Source organism: Canis lupus, chromosome 24 (assembly GCF_011100685.1).
Source record: "Canis lupus familiaris isolate Mischka breed German Shepherd chromosome 24, alternate assembly UU_Cfam_GSD_1.0, whole genome shotgun sequence".
Lineage (NCBI taxonomy): Eukaryota > Metazoa > Chordata > Mammalia > Carnivora > Canidae > Canis > Canis lupus.
The window spans coordinates 42,988,026-43,008,769 of record NC_049245.1 but is presented as its reverse complement, the minus strand read 5'-3'; the positions used below and the strand labels follow the sequence as shown (position 1 = coordinate 43,008,769).

The 20,744-nt window shown below is 57.1% G+C and overlaps 1 protein-coding gene across 1 annotated transcript in view; it reads left to right on the top strand.

Annotated features, from left to right (window-relative positions):
* BMP7 (bone morphogenetic protein 7) overlaps positions 1-20,744 on the top strand; it is an 89,854-nt gene that overhangs the window by 33,963 nt on the left and 35,147 nt on the right. Inside the window, exon 3 of the mRNA NM_001197052.1 lies at positions 15,514-15,523. Within this exon, the coding sequence (NP_001183981.1) occupies positions 15,514-15,523 (10 nt within the window). The remainder of the gene's footprint in view (positions 1-15,513; positions 15,524-20,744) is intronic.

Below are 20,744 nucleotides of genomic sequence, written 5' to 3'. Positions count from 1 at the left end.
AGGGGACGATGGCCAGAGGACGGGGCCGGGCCGGGCAGGGGCGGTCAGGGCTGCTTCTGTCATGGTCACCCACCACGGGCCAGGCCCTACACCGAACCTATTTGTTCAAGAACATTGATGGCATAGGTCGCTATTTCTTAAGACTCTCCCCGTCGGGAAACTGAGTTAGAAAAGGGGACAGCCAGCCAGGCGAGCCTGTGTGGGTATTTATGGGGGGTCTGGGTCTGCGTGTGTTCAGGGCCATGGGGGGATGGGGAGAGGGAAGAGGAAGAAACATTTCTTGGTGGAGGGTCTGCCTCTCGCCCATTGCTCGCTTCCAAACATGATGTCAGGCAACCAGGGAAGACGGCCATTGGTGATAAAATGGGATTAAAACTCCCAACCCCAGGGGGAGAGAGAGAGAGAGAGAGAGAGAGAGAGAGAACTCGGCTTTCTAAGAAGCACAAGGCCAGGAACCCAGATCCTGTGTTGAAAGACTTTACTGTCTTGAGACCCTTTAGTGTCGAGGTCTCCCGAGAGGCCAGGGGAGCTGACCCCCCAGCTGGATGGGCTGGAGCATCGAGCGAGCGTCGTGCATTCCAGAGGCGGCTGTGTTCCCGGCGGTGCTGCCCAGCGGCCGGCTCGTGTCATCGCCCGATGCCATTGCTCCGTAACTCATGGCCGGGAGGTGCTGTGGGCGCTTCCTGAGGGACAGTCCTCGCATTGGCAGCCGGGATGGGGACCCGTTCCCGCCCTGGGGACAGAGGAGCGGTCACCACCTCCTTCACGAGCGCCACCGTCTCAGGGGTGGTCTTAAATACTAAGACCACCAAGCCCCACTTTCTGAGCGTTTCCAGCGTTTGCAGCTGTGAGCTGCTTTCGTATTCCCAGTAGCCCTGGGGGGTGGCGCTCATCTGTGACGCGGGAGAGTTAGGAGCTCAAAGCACAGGTGTGTCATCTGCCTGTTCACCACCGTCCAGGGAGAAAGCGGCCGAATTAGGACTTGAGAAAGTCCTACAGGAACTATGTGTTTTACAAAGATATTGTTGCATAAGATGGGCTCTGGGCTCCGAGCCCCATCCCCTGCAGCCTCCCCCTACCCCAGTCTTCGGGGTCCCTCAAATCGGCGAACGTCTGTGCGCGTGTGTAGTTTTGCAGGTGGCATCTCGTCACATCCTCCCTCCTGCATCTTGCTGTGAGCACTTGACAGTGAGCCTGGGCGACCCCGTGTTGGTTCACAGAGAACATCCTTTTTCCTTGAACTGCCACACATTCCCCGAGAGGCGGGCCGCAGCCAGTTCCCTGCGTGTGCCCAGTGGGTCCCCCGTGTCTCTGTGTTGCAGGCGGCGGCCCGTTGGTTTTGTCATTATGTCACACTGCTGCGTGTCTATCACATACAGCGCTGGAAATGGAATCGTGGGGGCAGAGAGGGTGCACGTGTTGGCCACTGATGGATTTCGCTGAACGGCTGTGCTTGGAGGTTAGGTCCGTTTATACCCATAACCTAAGAGAGGCCAATGCCCCGCGTGCTCACGACATCCTCTCTTATCAAACTGTTTTGGTCCTTGTCAGTCTGATGGGCAACAAATGGTATCTTAGCACCAGCTGGGTTTGCATTTCAGAGCCGCCACTCGAATGCGCTGCCCTACTCCCCCTACAGAGAGGGGGGAGCAGCAGACCCTCCTGGAGGAGAGGGTATCGGGAAGGAGGGTGTGGTGTCGGGGGCGGGGAGTGACACAGGGTCGTGGCAGTCACCTCTGAATCTTACCGTAGGCACTCGGACGCCCCAGTGCACCCTGGCATCTGTGCCTTGGCCCCCAGACCCAATGGTAGGAAGAAGCATCGAGTTCCTTCTTGGGGTGTGACACATGTTGGCTCTGTGCTCTGATAGATCCCCCCGGACTCCTGAACAAAAACATATGTTTGACTTTTCTCCTGAAGGCTGATTCATTGGAGGCGAGGCAGGTGCCCAGAGGCAATCCGTCAATAGCACTCCATCGGCCCGCTGTGCACACCCCGAGCCCTGCTGGCTCCCCACCCCCCTGGCAGGCTCCCCACACCTGCCTCAGAAGTCTCCATCAAGAGGCTTAGCCTCAGGAATGTGGCTGCTCCGAGTGGGTTTGTGGGTTTGGCGGAACAGAGCTGCAGGGTTGGCTGGTGTCACCTGCACGGCCCTCTCCGAGTTCCCACACAGGAATGCGTTTGCCCTGCCTGGCCACTGGTCGCTGGGGTTGGCTGAGCTGCTGCCACTTCTCGTGAGGGGTCCCTGCGCTGGGGACAACACCAGAGACTGAGTCAGGCCAGCCTGGCGGGACAGGCACTGGACCTCCTCTGTGGGGGACAGAGGCCACTGCATCAGGGGAGAGACGCGCGAGCCTGGCGATGTGTGTCCCCACCACCCTGAGCACCTACGTGCCGGCGCTGGCTGGGGAACTGGGCTGTGGGGTCGAGCAAGCGCGGGTCATGAAGGGGGGGCCTCATCTAAGACGGTGGCTGAGGAGTGATCTCGCTTTCTGGGGCTGCCCTAACCAAGTGCCACGAGGTGTGTGGCTGAAAACAATAGAGCTGTGCTCTCCCCCGGTCCTGGAGGCCAGGAGTCTGAAGTCCAGGTGTTGGCAGGGCAGTGCTGCCTCTGAAAGCTTTGAGGGGTGGGGGGTGGGGGTCTTTCCTGCCTCTTGCAGCTCCCGGGGGTGGCCATCCGTTATCGGTGCTCTTGGCTTCCAGCTGCGTCGGTCCACTCTCTGCTCTTGCCTCGTGGCCCTGCACTTTCACATGAACTTCTCCCTTGCATTGGAAGACCTCATCTTCCTTCGCCTGTTCAGTTAATCTGCAAAGACCTTCTTTCCAAATCAGGTCAAATTTATAGGTATCAGGGGTGGGACTTGAGCCTATCTTTTTAGAGGATACGATCCAACCCAGAACAGGGGGTGAAGAAGAAGGGCAGGAAGCCAGGAGACCAGCTAGCCTCATAAAGCGATTGGTCATCGATGGCCTTGTTGAGCTGGGGATGTTTGAGTGACCAGAAGGATCTGGCAATGGGGCATGGGCTAGAACAGGGGGAGTGTCAGGGGAACTGCAAAGGCGGTGGTCCTAAGGTGGGGACAAGCACGGGTCATAGGGAGGACAGTGGGACATGATGGTGCCAGACGCGGTGAGCTACTGAGTCCTTGCTTAATGAAACTCAAGCCTTGGCTTCCCCACTGGGCTGCCATCAGCTGCTCGTCTTTCTGCCTGTGTCAACCTGCTGGCATCGTGGGCACCTGTCTCATCATGGTTTAAGGTTGCTGCCCCCTGCTTAGTTCCATGGGGTGGATCCGGAGGCCCTTGGGGAGGGAGAAGGCCTGAGTCACTGTGGTTGGGAGAAGGATGGGTGGGGCGGCTGTTGGCAGCTCCTGGCTGGTGGCGAAGGTGGGCATAATAGGTTGTCCCCAGGGAGCAGCTTGGCCACAGGCCATCTCTGGGGCTGTGAGCCTTGCTTTGGGTTCCTGACTCTGGGGGCATTTGGCTTGCTGGGAGACCAGGTCCATTGTTGGCAAATGTTTGAGTATCTGCCATGTGCTGTGCACCAGCGGAAGTAACCAGACCCACGCCCCAACCCTCCAGCTCGTGTTCAGGCAGAGGAAATAACATGGCAGGAGCAACGTATAAAAGAGGCAGGGAGTGGGGGGGGGCGAGGAAGGGGCTGCTGTCTTTAGATTTCTGAATTTCCTTTTTATGCCCGAAAGAAAGAGGCAAGGCCTTTGTTCTCCAGAAATTAAAAGGTCAAACAATTTTTTAAAATTATTTATGCTTTTTTTCTGGGTGGGTTGTTTTGTTTTTTAGTCCAGAAGCAAAATGATTCAGATGCATAAATTCCTCAGGTGGGATAGCCTGGCTATTAAGAGTATGGATTCAAATCCTGACACGGCATGACCCTTGGAGCCTCAGTTTCCTCCTCTGTACAAAGGGATAATAACTGCATCTACCTCCCAGGGCTGTGGAGAGGATAAAATGGGTTAACATGCTTACTTAGAACATAGTAAGTGTTCGGTAACGGTTCACTGTTACTAGTGTCACCACCACCATCACCATCACGGCCACCACCACCACCATCACCACCATCACCACCATAATCACCACCTCCATCACCATCACCACATTCGTCATCATCTTCATCATCACCATCACCACCACTGTCACCATCACCACCATCACCCCCCCCACCATCTTCTTCACCATGATCACCATCATCACAGGGAATGCAGAAACCTTCTAAGGAAAATGGGGGTGGGGGGCTCCAGGTTTTGGCTGCAGCAGTGCTTTCCCCCATCTCTGCTGAATGTCTTCGTGTTGCAGTCTCCGGTAGGGATGAAGGCCTAAGCTTTTGTGGCAGTGGGGCCCTTGTTTGCATTTCCCCAACTTGGGGCAATGGGGGGTGCGGAGGGGACATGCATCTTCTTCAGGCCGATCCCCAGAGGATCCCAGACCCTGTCCCCACTACCCTGCTGTGCGGCCAGCCTGCTCCCCCTGCTGAGGGGTCTGGGCCCTTGCTGCTGCCAGCCGCCCAGCTGTGTGGAGCTGGGACATCTGGCTCTCTGGCGAGCCTCATGCCTGAGCTCCAGGAAGGCTCTGGGGTGCCGGGGATTAGCTGGCTTTGGGTTAGCCTCAGCATCTCTCCCCTTGTGGCAGCCACTTTCCACCAAGTCCTCTTGATCTCTCGGAATCCAGATTAAATTCCGATAATGAGCGGAGCTGGAGGCCTTCCACAGCCCTCGGGCCCTGTGCACCGCGTGGCCCCAGACAGCTGGAGAGGCCGCCGGAGCCGCCCTTGGCAGGCTGTAGGACTAGTGGGGCTGGGGGCCTTGGCTTCTGTGGCCTTGCCAGGGGAGCAGGCGGTGGGGGGGCGAGGGAGCAGAGGCTTCCCTCCTTTTCTGAACCCCAAGCCTCCGGCTGGACCAGCTCGGGCCTAGTTGCATTAGTTACCCAGTTTCATTCATGGAAAGTGGACAGGCCTACAGGGCAGCAGAACCTGCTCAAAGGCTGTCAGTCACTGCCAAGGTCGAGGGGCTGTGGGCAGCTGGAAGAAAAATGGCCCTCGGTCAGCGTCGGACTTTGGTTGCCAGGAGGGTGACCTCAGAGTGGTCTCCGGGGCCACGGTTGGATCAGCCGCAGCCTGAGTCACTGAAGAAGAAGGAGCTGTCCCTGTGACGGGCTGGAGTAGGGGCCAAGGGCTGTTTGCCAAGGCAGCCGGAGGCCAGGAGAGGGAGGAGGCAAGCTTGTGCCTCTTTGCTGCCAAGTGGGGCTGTGTCACCCCCAGTGGCCCTCCCCGCGACCTCCCGGCCCCCCCAGAACACTCACACCTGCCACAGCTCTTATCTCTTCCTCTCGAGAAGGACGCCCAGCAGCATCCTTGTCCTTAAACACTTTGGTGACAAGGCTCCTGGGGATCTGGTGAAAAGATTGATAGTTCTGGTGAAAAGGTTGAGTCCACCTTTTGCAGGGGTGGGGGTGGAGGGGCCTGAGCTTCTGCATTCCTGACAAGCTCCCAGGGGATGCCCTCATGATCTGCATCTGTGGAAGCAGGGGAGAAGGGGTGTGGGTGCTGGAAGCAGAGATCTACTGGGAGAGCCGGGACGGCTCCAGGGCGCAGGTCAGTGGCCCCTGCCCCAGTCTCCCTCGTGTTAAGTGCAAGTTGAGGACTTGGTAGCGAGACTTGGACTTTTTTCTGACTTTCAGCACTGGGAGCATGTCTGGGCAGAGGGACACGGTCACACAGCAGGACCCCCCCCACCCCCCCCATGCTCTAGGCTTGTCGTCGTTTGGTGCGCTCTGGACGTGACTGTGCCGACCCTTCAGCTTCCTTATGTGCCTTGGAAAGGATCCTGGGAAGACTTGTCCCCATTTTCCAGGTGTGGAGGCTGGCTCAGGGAGAGGGAGTAACTTGTCTGAGGTCACGTGGCTGGAAAGTGGCAGAGCTGGATCTTGTCCTCGGGTCTCTGGGATTCCAGGGCTCACGTTCTCGGCCATGGCGGCACCATGGAGCCTCTCACTTGTACCGATTTCCTCGCCTGAGATTCCCAAGCTCCAAGCTCTGGTCAAGCTCTGGTTCTCACCCGCGGCTGTGGATTAGAATCACCGGGGGTGGGATGGCGGGGTGGGGGGGGAGTGCCTTTAAAGCTCCTGATACGTCAGAGTCTTGGGGGCAGGGCTGGGCTTTCTTTTTTTCTTTAAGATTTTATTTATTTATTCATGAGAGACAGAGAGAGAGAGAGAGAGAGGCAGAGACACAGAGAGGGAGAAGCAGGCTCCATGCAGGGAGCCCGACATGGGACTCGATCCCAGGACCCCAGGATCACAGCCTGGGCCAAAGGCAGGTGCTAAACCACTGAGCCACCCGGGCTGCCCGGGGCCGGGCTTCCTTTTACTAGCTTCCAGCTCCCTTCTCCCCCATCTGTGAGCCATGTTCTATGCCCGAGAGACGGAGGGGGACAGATCCCCTCTAGTCCAGGCCCCCATGGCTTCCCTCTCGCCTGGTCTCTCAAAGATGATTGTTTTTCTCCCCAGGACTGAGCCCAGGTGTAGTCCAGGCCCTGACTGACAATCTCAGCAGCACAGGGATGGGGCTGGCTGAGGGTAGGGGTCCCCTTGGGCTCTGGCTCCAGAGGCTTCCGGAAGCTTCTGGAACCTTTCTGCCATTCCTGAAGGCCTAAGTGCCTGGGTCCCTGTCTCTTGCCTTGCTCGCGTCACCGCAACACCTCAGCCTCAGGGTGGGAGCGCTGGTTTTGAGCTGCTTTCCCAGGAGTGGCCGATTCAGCATCCTAGTAGCCTTTTCAAAGGGCAGGGAGGGAGCAGCTGGCTGCCTGGCACCAGTGAATGTTCTGGAAGGTCAGGGGAGAGCATGTCCGGGGCAGCCTGGTCAAGGACACGTTGGCACGTTTCCTTACCGCCTTTGTCAAATCCCAGCTCAGAGCTGCTTGGGCGGGAGCAGAGGCCCTGGTGCCCCTTGGATCCTCTCCCGTGTCCGGAGGGAGCACCCTGCAGGGAGCCTGCAAGCAGGGACAACCCACTGGGCAGAGACTGTCCAGTCCAGGTAGTGCCACTGGCTTCGGGTCCTGCAGGCTGAGGCTGACTGGTGGGCCTCGGTGGATTTTCTGATCTCTGTGCTTCTGTTTCCTTCCATAATTCATCCCAAGCCTGGCTTCGTGGGAGAATAGGGTTGTTAGGGAGTCCGTGGTGACAGGTTCCATTGGTCACATGCCTGTGACTGACCAGGTCCATACTCTCCCATTTTGTGGATGGGATCACTGGGGGCACTGAGTGGCTGCGTGACCCTCCTGAGGTCACACGCTGGAGGCAGAATTCAAACCAGGTAATAAGTAAAGATGGGGGACAGGGTCCCCGTGGAATTCTGATGTAACTGCTCCCAGTGTCACCTTGATAGTGATTTTTTTGGAGCTGCCCAGAGTGGACTTGGTCCTTGCCCTCGCTGCTCCTTTGAGGATCTGAGGGACCTTGGATGAGTCGCTTCATCCGCTCCCTGGGGGTGCACATGCCTGTCCTCCCAGGGCTCGAGGGCTGTGGACGGTGCAGCTGAGTGGCGCGGAGGGTTCCCGAGGTGAGTGGATGCGTCCAGCGGTCGTTCTGCGAGAGGACACAAACGATTCCACCCAGGGGCCCTCCTCCGCCTCTGCCCCCTTCTGATCACTCCACGTGGGCTTCACACCTGGTTGCCAAGGTCAAGGTGTGCAACGATCCCCATGAAGTGGTCCCTTTGCAGACCTGCCTGCGGGTCAGGGCTGCTGCTTGTGCATCTGCGGCGATTTGGGCGATGCCCGTCATCTCACGGGCCCGACCTTCACCCTCCCCTCGTGAGGACACTTGTCCCAATGGAGAGAAGACACGGGCCTTCTCGAACAGAGATGATGACAGGGCTAATTTTAGCCTTGAGTACTAGCCATGCAGTCCCTCCCATTATAGCACCCCCGAGGGATGTACCACCCCCCACCTCTTTTCCCAGACAGGGAAACTGAGTCACGGTACCAGCTTAGGGATTAAAGAAAGGAAGCTTGCATCTCTCTCCCATCCCATCTGTTTTTCTTCCTTGGTTGGCAGATACACATCTTCCTTTTTCCTTCACGGCAATCCTGGGAATCAGGTAATGGTGGGGGAAAGGAAACTGAGGCAGAGAAGACAAAAGACCTGGCCGGCTTATTCCACGATCCTGCGCAACAAAGAGGGAAGGACCAGAGGCTCTGGAGACCCCGGATCCACCCCCATTCCACCACTTGGAAGCTGGGTGGGTCGGGGACCCCGGTTGAGCCTCAGAAGATCAGAGTGGGAGCTGCAGAGACGATGACGGTTGCCCAGCGGCAGAGCAGGGACAGGTGCCTCGAAGGGCAGGAGTTGGCTGCGTTTTGCCCACTGTCCTATTCTTTGTACCTGGAGCCTGGCGCACAGTAGGCCCTCAGTAAAACCTCTGTGCGTGTGATTGGAGGAAAGTGTGTGGGCCTTCTAGGGCGTGGACCTCCTGACGCGTGGGACCAGGCTGCCTCTCGCGTGCAGCTGGCCCCTGGCCCCAGGACGCAAGCAGCAGTTACCTGTTGTCTGAGTGAGTGCCGGCCGAGGAGCCCTGGTCCGGCCTCGAAACTCCCCCACTGCCTCCAGCCCTGGACGGCTCCGTCCCGGCAAACCTTCCAGCGTGTTCCCTCTTTCAGAACTGAAACTTGAGAATGCCTTGTTTGCAGTCTTTCTTCAGCATTTGAGCCCAATTTCCAAAAAAGTGAAAATTGCCCGTAATTATAATACTTTTCGATCTTAGGGAAGTTTCCCTGTGATGATTATAATTATATTATTTAGAGCTGTGTGCCAGTGGGTACCCAAGGGTGGATTGGTTCTCGTCTGCAAATAAGGGAAATGTCAGCGTGTGTGCCGTGGCCCTGGGTTTCCTACACTGGAATGAATTTCGGGGAGAATGGCTTTCGCGTTGGGGGCTGGCTGTATAACTTGATCTGGCGCTTTAATTCCAAAAGCACTTCATACTTGGACCTCTGCTCGCCTATAGGAGCCTGTTTTTCCAAATGTATTAACATCTGTGTTTCATATCAGGGCCTGTAATTGCTTTAGCCTTTTTGGCAGGAGACAAAGAGAATTAATATTTTTCAATTTGGTCGCGAGCGGTCATCTGTAGCTGGGAAGTGAAGGGCCTGCTCAAATGTGAACTCAGCGAGGATGGGGAAGGAGTCACGATGTTTGAAAGGAGTCACCCGTGCTTGTGGAAGTCCTCGGTTGGTTCAGGTTCACGGCAGAGGGAGGCGTCTGGGCAAACGCTCAAGGTTCTCGCAAATGCTGGTTCTTCCTTGCTTTGTCCTCTTGCCAGCCTGTCAGCACCACTCTTCCGCCCCCCTCCCCCGAGCCGCACAATGCCCACGGCTTTCCACGTTGCCACTCCAAGGATGGAGGAAGGAAAGCCGACACCTGGCCTGCATTCCCCCTCTGGGATCCAAGGCAGGCATTGCTCATGGGGCAGGGCTCTCCCCCCCTGCCCCGTGCTCAGCACCGCTCCGCGCCGGGAGGCAGCCTCTGCCGGCCGAGTGAGTGGCCGTGGAGCGAAGCCCACTGGCCACGGGGCTCGGGTCAGGCCTCCTGGAAGCTCAGCCCACGACGAGGACCGTGTGTGCAAGTGAGTAATTAGAAAATATTCCCGGCAGAGGGGAAGTGAAGGCGGTGGGCAGAGGTAGGCAGCTGGGCCGCCTAGGGTCTCAGGAGGGGGACTGTGGCTCCCTCCTCTTGCAGGGCCTTTGGGAGGTAGGTTTGCACCCCTGACCCAGTCAGGGCTCAAGACGCCTAAATGTTAGTGCCTCCACCGCCATCAGTGGGGTTTCTCAGGCTTGGCAAGACGGACACGCCGCGGTGTCACCAGGGATCACCGCGTGAGCTTGGGGGTCCTGTGCGCTGCAGGGCGTCGGGCAGCATCCTTGCCTCTCTGCCCACGATGTCACTGCCAAGTGTCAGCAACCCAAACTATCTGCGGATGTGGTCACACGTCCCCTGCTTGAGAAGCGCTGGAGTGGAGGAGACGGATGGCAGTCCCCAGGCGCTTCCACTCTGGATGCTGACGGGCGACGTGGGTGCTGGCACCTTGTGGGGGGAAGCTCCCTGGAGCCGTGCAGCCACATCGGAGGACTGCGGTGCTGGGGTTCTGGGGCCTCGGGGGATGGTGTTGCTCTGATGCGTGCTTACAGTAGGAAGTCCTGACCACCTTCCTGTTTGTCGTGCTGACCGCTGTCCACCCTCTAAAGCACCTGCTCACGGTTTCTCTCGGTCCCAGCATCTGGGATGGTGAGGCCTAAGCTGAGGCGTCATCAGGACCACCTGAGAACAGGTTTAAAGAGAAAAACAGAAGGGCGCCTGGATGGCTCAGTCGGTTAGGTGGCTTCCGCTCAGGTCATGATCTCAGGTACTGGGATTGAGCGAGCCCTGCGTCGGGCTCTATGCTCAGCAGGGAGTGTGTTTCAAGATTTTCTCTCCCTCTGCCCTTCCTCCTGCTTGCACACACTCTCTGTCTCTCTCTTCTTCTCTATCTTTCTTAAATAAATACATAAATCTTTAAAGAGAGAGAGAGAAAAACAGAGATTTCCATTTCCGACCCTAACAGGTCACCAGGTCAGGTGTCAAGACTAGAATTCTTCATGTGTATTCTTTTTTTTTTTTTTTTTTTTTTTTTTTTAAGAGAAGTTTTAGGTTCACAGCAGAACTGAGGAGAGGATATACAGGGTTCCTCTCTATCTCCTGGCTCCGCACATGTACAGTGTCCTGTCCCCCATCGTCAACATCTCCAGCCACAGTGGAACAACCGTCACCGTGGATGAACCCACACGGACACGTCATCATCTCCCCAAGTCCATAGTTTACCCTATGGTTCAGTCTTGCTGGGATCCATTCTCTGGGCTTGGATAAGTGTGTAATGACTTGTATCCACCACTGTAGTGTCATATTGAATATTTGCACTGCCCTAACAATCTTCTGGGCCCCCCCTGTTCATCCCTCCCCTTCCCCAAACCCTGGCGACTACTGATCTTTTTATTGTCTTTATGATTTTGCCTTCTCCAGAGTGCCCTGTGGTTGGAATCATACAGGTTGTAGCTGTTACTATTCATTGTTAAGACCAAGTGCCTGGGACTGGCCACGTCATTAGTGAGACCCAGTGCAAAATGAAAATGTGGCTCTACTTGAATAGCTTGCATCTATACCTTGAAATTCCAATATTTGAGTCCAAGGGCACACCACCCACAGTCCAGCTCCAGCCTCATTTCCAGCTGTCTCCTGTGCAGATACACAGACACACACACACACGCCCACACAGACATGCACACACATAGACACGCACAGTCATGCACACAGACACACAAAACACAGACGTATATACAGACACACATTGATGCACACACACACCTACACACGCGTGCCTGCATGCGTGCCCTCCCGTGTGGCCAGGTTGGCATTTGCACTCTCCCTTTTCTCTGGAGACCCCTCATTTTCGGGCCACTGCTTTTCTCACCCCATTTCCCTGTCTGTCCAGTCTTCTACTCTAGTTTAATTCCCACACCTACACCCCCAAACCAGATTTTTAAAAAATACACTTTTTATTAGACTTTTTTCTTTTTCTTTTTCTTTTTCTTTTTCTTTTTCTTTTTCTTTTTCTTTTTCTTTTTCTTTTCTTTTTCTTTCTTTCTTTCTTTCTTTCTTTCTTTCTTTCTTTTTTTTTCTTAGTTTCTTTTTTTTTTTTTTTTTTAGAAATTTTAGACATAGGAAAACTGAGTAGCTAGTACAGAGAATTCCCATACTCACTGTAACCAGCTCCTCCCATTAACATCTGACATTAGTAGGGTGCATTTGTTATAAAAAATGAACCCATGATGATGCATTGTTATTTATTAACTAAGGTCAGTAATTTATCCGGACAATTTATCCAGATTTTTCTTTATCCTAATGCCTTCCTTCGGTTGCAGGATCCCGTCCAGGACACCACATGACTTTCCGTGGTCATGTCCCTTTAGGTACTTCTCTCTCTGACCTTCTTAGATGTTGCTTGTTTCTGACGACCTTCCCCAAACCAGCTTTTCACAGAGCGTCTCTCTGTCACCCTCTCCCACTGCTGCTGGTCTGTCACAATCCTACCTACATTATTATTGTTGTTGTTGTTGTTATTATTATTTTTTTTATTTTTAATTTTTAATTTTATTTATTCATGAAAGACAGAGAGAGAGAGAGAGAGAGAGAGAGAGAGAGAGAGAAGCAGAGACACAGGCAGAGGGAGAAGCAGGCTCCATGCAGGGCGCCTGACATGGGACTCGATCCCGGGTTTCCAGGATCACGCCCTGGGCTGAAGGTGGTGCTAAACTGCTGAGCCACCCAGGGATCCCTATTATTTTTTTTTTCATCTGACTCTTTCTGTATTTTATATTTTCTTTGTATTTTATTGTTTTAAGTTTACTTATTTATTATTTATTGAAGTAACCTCTGCACCCAGTGCGGGGCTCAAACCCCCGACCCCAAGGTCGAGCGCCATGTGCTGTCCTGGGTGAGCCAGCCAGGTGCCCCCACAACCTTGCCTACTTGAAAATCTAGCCCAGATCCCCCCTTGCGTTGGCGTCTCGCTGTCTTCTCAACCCGGACAGCTGGGAGTCAAGATCCCTACTAGGCCCTCAGCCTGGTGCACCATGTAGCCCTTTGGTGCTTTCACCCACCCTCCAGGGCCTGGCATAGAGCAAATGGTTTTGCTTCTTGAGTGAAGACTAGATTATAAGAGCCTTTTTTTTAAATAGTAAATTTATTTTTTATTGGTGTTCAATTTGCCAACATACAGAATAACACCCAGTGCTCATCCCGTCAAGTGTCCCCCTCAGTGCCCGTCACCCATTCACCCCCACCCCCGCCCTCCTTCCCTTCCATCACCCCTAGTTCGTTTCCCAGAGTTAGGAGTCTTCATGTTCTGTCTCCCTTTCTGATATTTCCCACACATTTCTTCTCCCTCCCCTTATATTCCCTTTCACTATTATTTATATTCCCCAAATGAATGAGAACATACACTGTCCTTCTCCGATTGACTTACTTCACTCAGCATAATACCCTCCAGTTCCATCCACATTGAAGCAAATGGTGGGTATTTGTCATTTCTAATGGCTGAGGAATGTTCCATTGTATACATAAACCACATTTTCTTTATCCCAAAGATGCAGATGCAATGAAACGCGGGGACGCCTGCACCCCGATGTTTCTAGCAGCAATGTCCACAATAGCCAAACTGGAAGGAGCCTCGGGGTCCATTGAAAGATGAATGGATATAAGAGTCTTTTAAGGAATGGGTTTTTTTCCAACTCTTCTTTAGGACCTAATTAAGGACTCTTTAAAGATGATACCTGGGTCCCCAAGCAGACTTCTTTTTCCCCCTCGATGTTGTGGGGTTAGAGGTTAGCACTCAACCTTTGACTTGGGGTTTGGGCCCACGGGGTGGGGGGGGGAGTGGAGGAGGGAGGGCAGGATGGTCCGTGAGTCAGATGGGATTGTCAGAACCAGGAGCCTCCAGAGAAACCTCTTGTCAAAGGAAAGGAAATGGGGGTTCTCTTTGGAAAGTTTTTGCCGACAGAACCCGGCTTCAGATCCCTCTCCCATCGGGGGTCCAGGGGGCGCATCTCCAGAGCCTGAATCCCCAGAAAAACCTGTGACGCCCACGGTCTTGCTTCCTGGGCAGTAAAGGGGGGCTGCCTTCCTCTGTCACTGTCTCCTCTCGCTGGCACCACGTTTGGGGTGGGTGTCCCTGCCCCGAGTCTTGGAAGCAGTTTCTCCTCCGGCCCCTGCTGGCCACCCCGAGGGCAGTGACTCCTGCCATGTTGGCATCGCCAGCTGTGGCCTCGGACGGAGGCCGTCCTTCCCCCGTGAGGTGGCCGGACCCGGATGCTCCTGCGCAGCACTGGCCTCTCCTGCCCCAGGGTCTCCTCTCACCCTGGGAATGTGTGCAGCCCGCGGAGGAGCCAAGGCCCCGGGGAGCAGCCCTCCGTTGCTGGTGGTCAGGGGCCCTGGAGATGAATCCCGCAGCCTCTTGTCACCGTGGGAAGCACCAGGCTGAGCTGGGTTCATGCCGTGTCCTGGGGGCCCGGGGGGGGGTGTGAGCCCCAGATGCACACGGTGTCCCGTTGGGCCTTTGTTCCATCCCTGCCTCGTGTTCCCTCTCCCCTCCAGGGGGTTCCTGGGGTCACTTCTCAGATTACTTGCACTTAAGTAACTCAGGATCCACTTTCAGCAGCTGGGGGGGTCCCCAAAATACGATGGAAGGTATGATGGAGGGTCCAGCTGGCAGGGCCGTTGGGGGGCTCAGCGGTGTGGGGCGCGGGCACCGGGCCTGGCGTGGGCTTCCCGAGAGCTTCCTCAGCCTCCCCTCTGGCCACCAGTCTTCTGTGTAAGGGCCCAGGGTCAGACCTTTATGGTTTTTTTTTTATTTTTAAGATTTTATTTGTTTATTCATGACAGACACAGAGAGAGGCAGAGACACAGGCAGAGGGAGAAGCAGGCTCCAGGGACTCGATCCCGGGCCTCCAGGATCACGGCCTGGGCCTAAGGCGGACGCCAAACCGCTGAGCCACCCAGGGATCCCCCGGACCTTTGTTTTTGAAAACCTTGACTTTGGTTGGTGATCGCCCGAAGCTCGCGCCAGGTTCCCTTCCCTTCCCGACGTCGGCCTGCTTCACTTTCCTGCCTCTGGCTTCGGAGTCCTAAAACAGCCTGTGGTTCTTTTAAGAAAAAGAGAGAGAGAGAAGGAGAGAGGAGAGAGGGCGGGAGGCGGGAGGGAGGGAAGATGACCCAGCAGGAAAGCTGTGTTTGTGTTGGTTTGTTTATCCCTTGAGTGTGCGTGAAAGAGGCCGACTTCACCTCGTTCTATTTTGGTCTGGAGCTGGAGGCCGGAGGAAATGGGGCGACCAGGGCAGGTCTGGGAGGATGAGTGTGTCGTCGGCGCGGCCCGCCCGCCTCCACCCCTGGGGCCAAGGCCGCCCAGCAGCCCCACGGCGGCCCCCGCTCCCGCCAGCCCTGCTTTCTGGGGGGGACCCCAAGGGCCTTTCTGTTCCACCCCCGAGATGTTCCCCAGCACGGGGGTCACGGGCGTGGCTCGCTGCTGGTCTCCTGATGTTGTGTGGTTTGTGCCCGGGTTGAATGGAATGAGGGGGACACCCCCCCAGTTTCCGGAAATCCTGGGGCCCAGACTCTGGAACCCAAAGCAAAGGGGAATAAGAGTCGGGTCCAGAAGTGAATTTGCCACTGGCTTCCTGCCCGGCTGTGGTTTCCTGTCTCTCAGGGTCCCCCCGCCTGGCGCCCCCTGCACTCGTGCCCATAGGGAGCTGTTGCTGATGGTGCTGAGGGTACAAAGCTGGGGGGCGGTGAAGCCCCCACAGCCTCCCCCTGGGGGTCAGCCTGGGTTAGCCGGCAGGGGTGGGTCTGCAGGGGGCGCTGCGCAAGGCCTGGGACTGACCAGCTGGTGTGACCAGGGCCCCACAGTGGGCCGAGGCCCCAGGACGTGGGGGTGAATCCATTGCTGGAAACACTGGAGTCATTAAAAAAAAAAAAAATCAGTTCTCGTCTTTTACTAACGCAGACTGCAGAACATGATCCCAGAATCGTGCCCCCGCTGACCCCCCAGGCTGGCGGGGTCCTCTGAAGGCACTGGCACCTTCACTCGACGTACATTTGAGACCTCCTCTGTGCGACGCCGTGTGCTGGGTCTACGGCAATAGCAAAGCGGGACCGGTTCTTGTGGCCTGGGAGCTCAGGATCTGTAGGAAAAGGGGGAACCCAAATTTAGACACCAGGCTCTGTGCGGGAAGGGAGAGGCCCCGAGCGTGTCCCGTGACAACGTGCCCATCGGGGCGTCGGTGGAGGCTTCCTGGGAGAGCTGGAGGAGGAACCGGCGTGCTGGGCATAAATGGACCAGGAACAGTGCTGCAGGTGGAGTGACGGTGTGTGCGGAGGCTGCACCCCACGAGAGGCCGGGGGGCCGAAGCAGTGGGGCCGGGCAGGCAGCCCGTGGGGTGCAGGGGGCCAGGGAAGTAGGGAAACATGTTAGGGAGCTCGGGCTTTTTATCCTAAGAGCTAATAGATGGTTGAAGGCAGGATTTGAGGTTCTGAGAGCCCTGGCCGGTTGCTGGGGACTGGGGAGGTTGGCTCAGGAAGGGAGGGCATAGGACCCCCCCCCCCCCCCGGGGCTCCTCCAGGTGGCAGCCCCCCTCCACCATCAGGAGTGCTGCTGGCTTCCCTGAGCCTCAGCCCCTGCCTCTCGGGCACTGCGGGAATCAGCAAGCTCTGGGGGTGTCACAGAGCCAGACCTCTTGTAAGATCATCTTAAGTGAGGGTCAGATCCCGGTTGTGGGCTCCTTGCTTGAGGGCTGGGGCTGCTTGCATCTGGGGGAGGGGGAGGGAAGATTAACCTTGACTTTGAGGTCTCCGCCCTGCTGTGGCCTCGTGACTCTATCATCCCACTTACTCCATTTTTAGAACAATCCTCCAATCCTCCTAGTCACCCCCACTTTGTAAATAAAAGAACTTGCAGGATAGAAGTTGGCCTGCCCAGGGTCCCTCCACCTTAACTCCCCTAAGATCCACAGCCATGGGTTATAATGCCTACGTCCCTGCCCACCCAAGTGTGACCCCAAAAACCCTGGGGCTTCTTCACAAAGAGGATGCTGGGCTCCACTCAGAACTCGTGATTGTTTTCTCCTGTGGTTCTTCCATCCCCGATAGGGAAAAACCTGCTCTTCGTTCTGCTCCTCCTCATCCGCCCCCTGCCCCCCATGACCCAGGTGCACACACACGTTTGAAAGCCTCCTTATCACATGCCAAGGCCAGAGTAGACATTTCTTTGCAGCAGGACTTCTCAGAACCTTTATAAGGAGCTAATGCACATTATGAGGTCTCTCAAGGAGCACCGATGGTGCATTGCCTCCTTATTTGAATACGGAGCCTTTTGATTTTTGACCCTCTCGTTTTCCTCTCTTGGGTGTCCGATTAATGGAGGCATTTTCTAGAACTTGGTCAACTCCAAACCCTTCCTCGCCAGGTGAGGAACCAGAGGCCCAGACCTTGCTGGCTGCTGATTTGCCTCCTGACTTTCGACAACCTGTGGACAGGAGTGTTGTTGACCGTCCAGTGAACGCCCAGGCGAGGGGCAGGGGCGGGAAAGGAGGAGGGAGAGTGACGGACAGACAGACGGTCCTGGGGTGGGGAGCCCGGGGGCTGGCGACTCATGCTCTGGCCGTGGGAGGAGGGCATCTTGCCGCTTTGTGTGTTTTTCCACCTTCCTCCCAAATGACTTAATTTTAGCCTTCCTGGATCTGCATCGTCTTAAAGAAAGCATGTTTAAAAAAAGCCTCGGACTTCCCCGACTTCACGATCCTGCCCCGGAGAGGCCAGGGGCGGTTTGGGCGACGAAGGAGGAAGGGCAGGGCATTCCCAGAAGCCCCAGGTGAGGCGCTGGGGCCCCGGGGTCCTCCCCAGTTGGGACCAGCTTCCTCCCGGGCCCCGCGGGCCGCTGTTGGGGCAGGTCTGAGCCAGGGGCGCGGTGGCCGCGGGCTTCCCGGCCTGACCCCCCCCCCCCCCCACCACACACACCAGCAGGACACCTGCAGTGCCTCCGCGACATCCGTCAGCCCGGGAAGCTCGGGGTTCCCTGGCACACTCGCTCTTGCTCTGTGTCTTCTGGGCCTGTCCCCGAGGCCCAGCCGCAGTCCCTGGCGTGCGGAGTTTTAGTAAAGCGTCGGGCCCCGCGGGGTTCCAGGGAGCCCAGGGTGAGGGTGAGGATCCGAGCAGGGGTGCGGGCAGGGGGCCTGCTGGTAACCCCTGCGTGGAGCCTCCGCCCGGCTTCCCGGTTCTCTTGGGACCTGAGCCTTCCCGTGGCCGGAGGCCGCCTCGCCTCTGTCCTGCTTCGCACACCCGTGCCCTCTGCTGGGAGGCCCTTGTGCCCTCCTGCGCGGGGTCGGCCCGCCCCTCCCTCTGGGCTGCCTCGGGAGACCCTCGAGGCCTTTCCTTCCTCGGCTGCCCTGGAGGGCTCCTTCCTCTCCTCACGCCACCCCATCGGGTCCAACTGCCTTCACTGTGGGGTGCGCTCGGCTCCTGAGTCAGGGCCCCGCCAGGGCTGCCGTGGTGTGTCTGGCTCCGCTCAGAGCGCCTGGCGGGGGTGAGGGTGTCCGGGGCTGGTTTCAGGAATGCATCGGCTACTGTGACAAATCCCCACGAACACAGTGGCTCGAGACGGCCCCCGGCTGCTACCCTATGTCTGTGCAGGCGGGAAGTTCTCGGACCTCACAGGAGTGACACGGAGGTGCGTCGGGAGCTGTCCTCCTTCTGGGGGCTCCGGCGGAGATTCGCTTCCTTGTCTTTGCCAGCTCCCAGATGCCACCCCCATTCCTTGGCTCACGGCCTCCGGCTAGCAGTCACGTCCCTGTGACTGCACGTCTGTCCTCACACCTCGTCTCTGGTTGGCATGTCACCCTCTTTGCCCTGCAGGGACCCTGGGGATGACACGGAGCCACCTGCAGAGCCCAGAAGCATCTCCCAGCTTCGCGTCCTTAACTGAATCACATCTGCAGAGCCCACTTGCCTCGACGAGTCATGGGTTCTGGGGATTCAGACGTGGGCATCGGGGGTGTGTGTGTCCGTGTGTGTGTGATTCTGCGCACCTAACATCCTGAAATTCATTTCTCTTTCCTTGATGGGTGCCACTTGGCACCGGGCCAGCCACGTTCTCCTCGATTCTCTCCACACCCTCGAACCCCCAGGAGGACTCCTGGCTGGGGGTCCCAATGGGAAGGCTGGCTTCACGTCACTGCCTGTCTGGGGCCTGCCACTCACCGCCTGGGGACACTTTCAGAACTCATCTGTGCCTCCACTGTTTCATCTATAAAGCAGGTTCTTATGGTCACGTCGACCGTATGTAGCCCATTGGAGGAGGGAGGGTTAGGTGAGAGAATGTCACCTGCACTTGGTGGCACAGCAGCTCCCCAGGCCTCGGTGTTGGGGTGCTGGGCACCCTGGCTGCCAGGGGAGAGACCCTGGGCGCCTCCCCATGCGGCCCTTCCAAACCCCAGCTGCGTGGGCTCCCTGAAGGAGACGGGCTATGTCTGAGGAGCCCCTGAGGGACGGTCAAGCTGGATGGCAGGCTAGGATGGCGGGAGTGTTTTGCTTCCTACTCCCCGAGACTGAGGCCCAGACCAGGCTATCCCCGTGTGGCCACAGTGGCCCACGCACAAGGTCTGGCCTCCCAAGCTGAAAATTAAAGCAAGGGCAGTAGATTTCCAGGGCCAGCTCTGAAGGCCTCCATCTGTGGGGACCCACTGGCTGGAGGCGGGAGGAGGCATCGTCCCCACATGGCTGCAGGACGGGGGCTCGGTCCTGGGGACAGCCAGCGGGCCCTGGGGGAGGCGCCGGGGTCTGTTTCCCGTGGCCCCTGCTCCTGCCGGCAGCACCCCGGGCCAGGGAATCCTCAGGCTCCCACGCTGGCCATTTGCCAGCTCCAGGGCCGTACTGTCGGGCGTGCTGCTCTCTCTGAGGCCCTGGTCCGCGGCTGGCACCCCACGTCCCCCGAGGGATCCTACTGCTCTGGGAGTGGGTCGTGGTGAAGGCCCCTGAGATCACCGGCTCTGAATAGTTCCTAAGGAGCCAGAGGGGGGGGGGAAAAAAAAGGACTTTCCACCTTCCCACGTTGGAGACTTAAAAATACCCACTTTTCCGGTGTGGTGGAACTTTCCAGGGGAGGTGGGCAGTGAGGCGCTGGAAGGCAGCTCTGGTGGTGGCTCCCGCTTCTCTCTGTGGGTGAGATGTCAGTGGTTCTCAGCGCTGTCCCTGGGAGGAGGAGGAGGCCGCAGGCCCCAGCAACACCCTGTTCCCAGGCCGCTGGTTAAACATTAACAGCCCTCAGTGCCGCGACGTCGGGGTCACCGGAGGTTCACGCCTCGCAGACAGCAGGGCTTCAGGGCCGCCTGAGTCTGGGCGAGCGAGGTTGACCTCCGGGGTCTGGCTGTTGCAGCTTTCCTCCGGGAGCGGGAGCGGCAGGAGGGGCTGCAGGGAGCCCACGTTCGCATCCCGGCTCAGCCGCTCCTCTGTGGGCCTGGGGGGAGCGGGTCCCGCAGCCACGGAAGGGGGGCCGAGGGTTCGTAGCGCGGATCGGTTAGAGCCTGGGGACGTGTTGCCCGTGTCGACCTCGCTTCCCTCAGAGGTAGAAGGTGCCAGCTGCGCTGGGGCGGTATCCATGAACACATGCCGGGCCGAGGGCAGCGGTGCAGGGAGGAGCGCTGCTCAGACGCCGGGTGTGTGCACGTAGGCCTTTGGCACGTAGGTGTGCAAGCCTGAGCGTATCGTTAGCGTAATGGCTCTGCATTCTAAATTTTAGGCTTACATTGGCTTTATCCGTTTAAGAAAATAATAGATTTATTGAGGTACGATTCACACCATGTAGCCGTCCACCCTTGTAACGTGTACAGTTCAGTGGTTTCTAGTCTATTCCGAGCTGTGTGACCGTCACCACTATTCCACATTTTCATCAGCCCAAAAGGAAACTCCGTGGCCACTAGCTCCCACCCTCCCAGCCACTGGCAACTGCCGAGCTCTCTTGTGTCTCTGGACATTTCCTATAAATGGGATCACACCACATGTGGTCTGGTGTCTGCTTTCTTTTACTCGGGTGATGATTTCAGAGTTCATCCACGTGGTCGCAGGTTCCCTCTTACTCCCAGACAACTTCCCGTTGT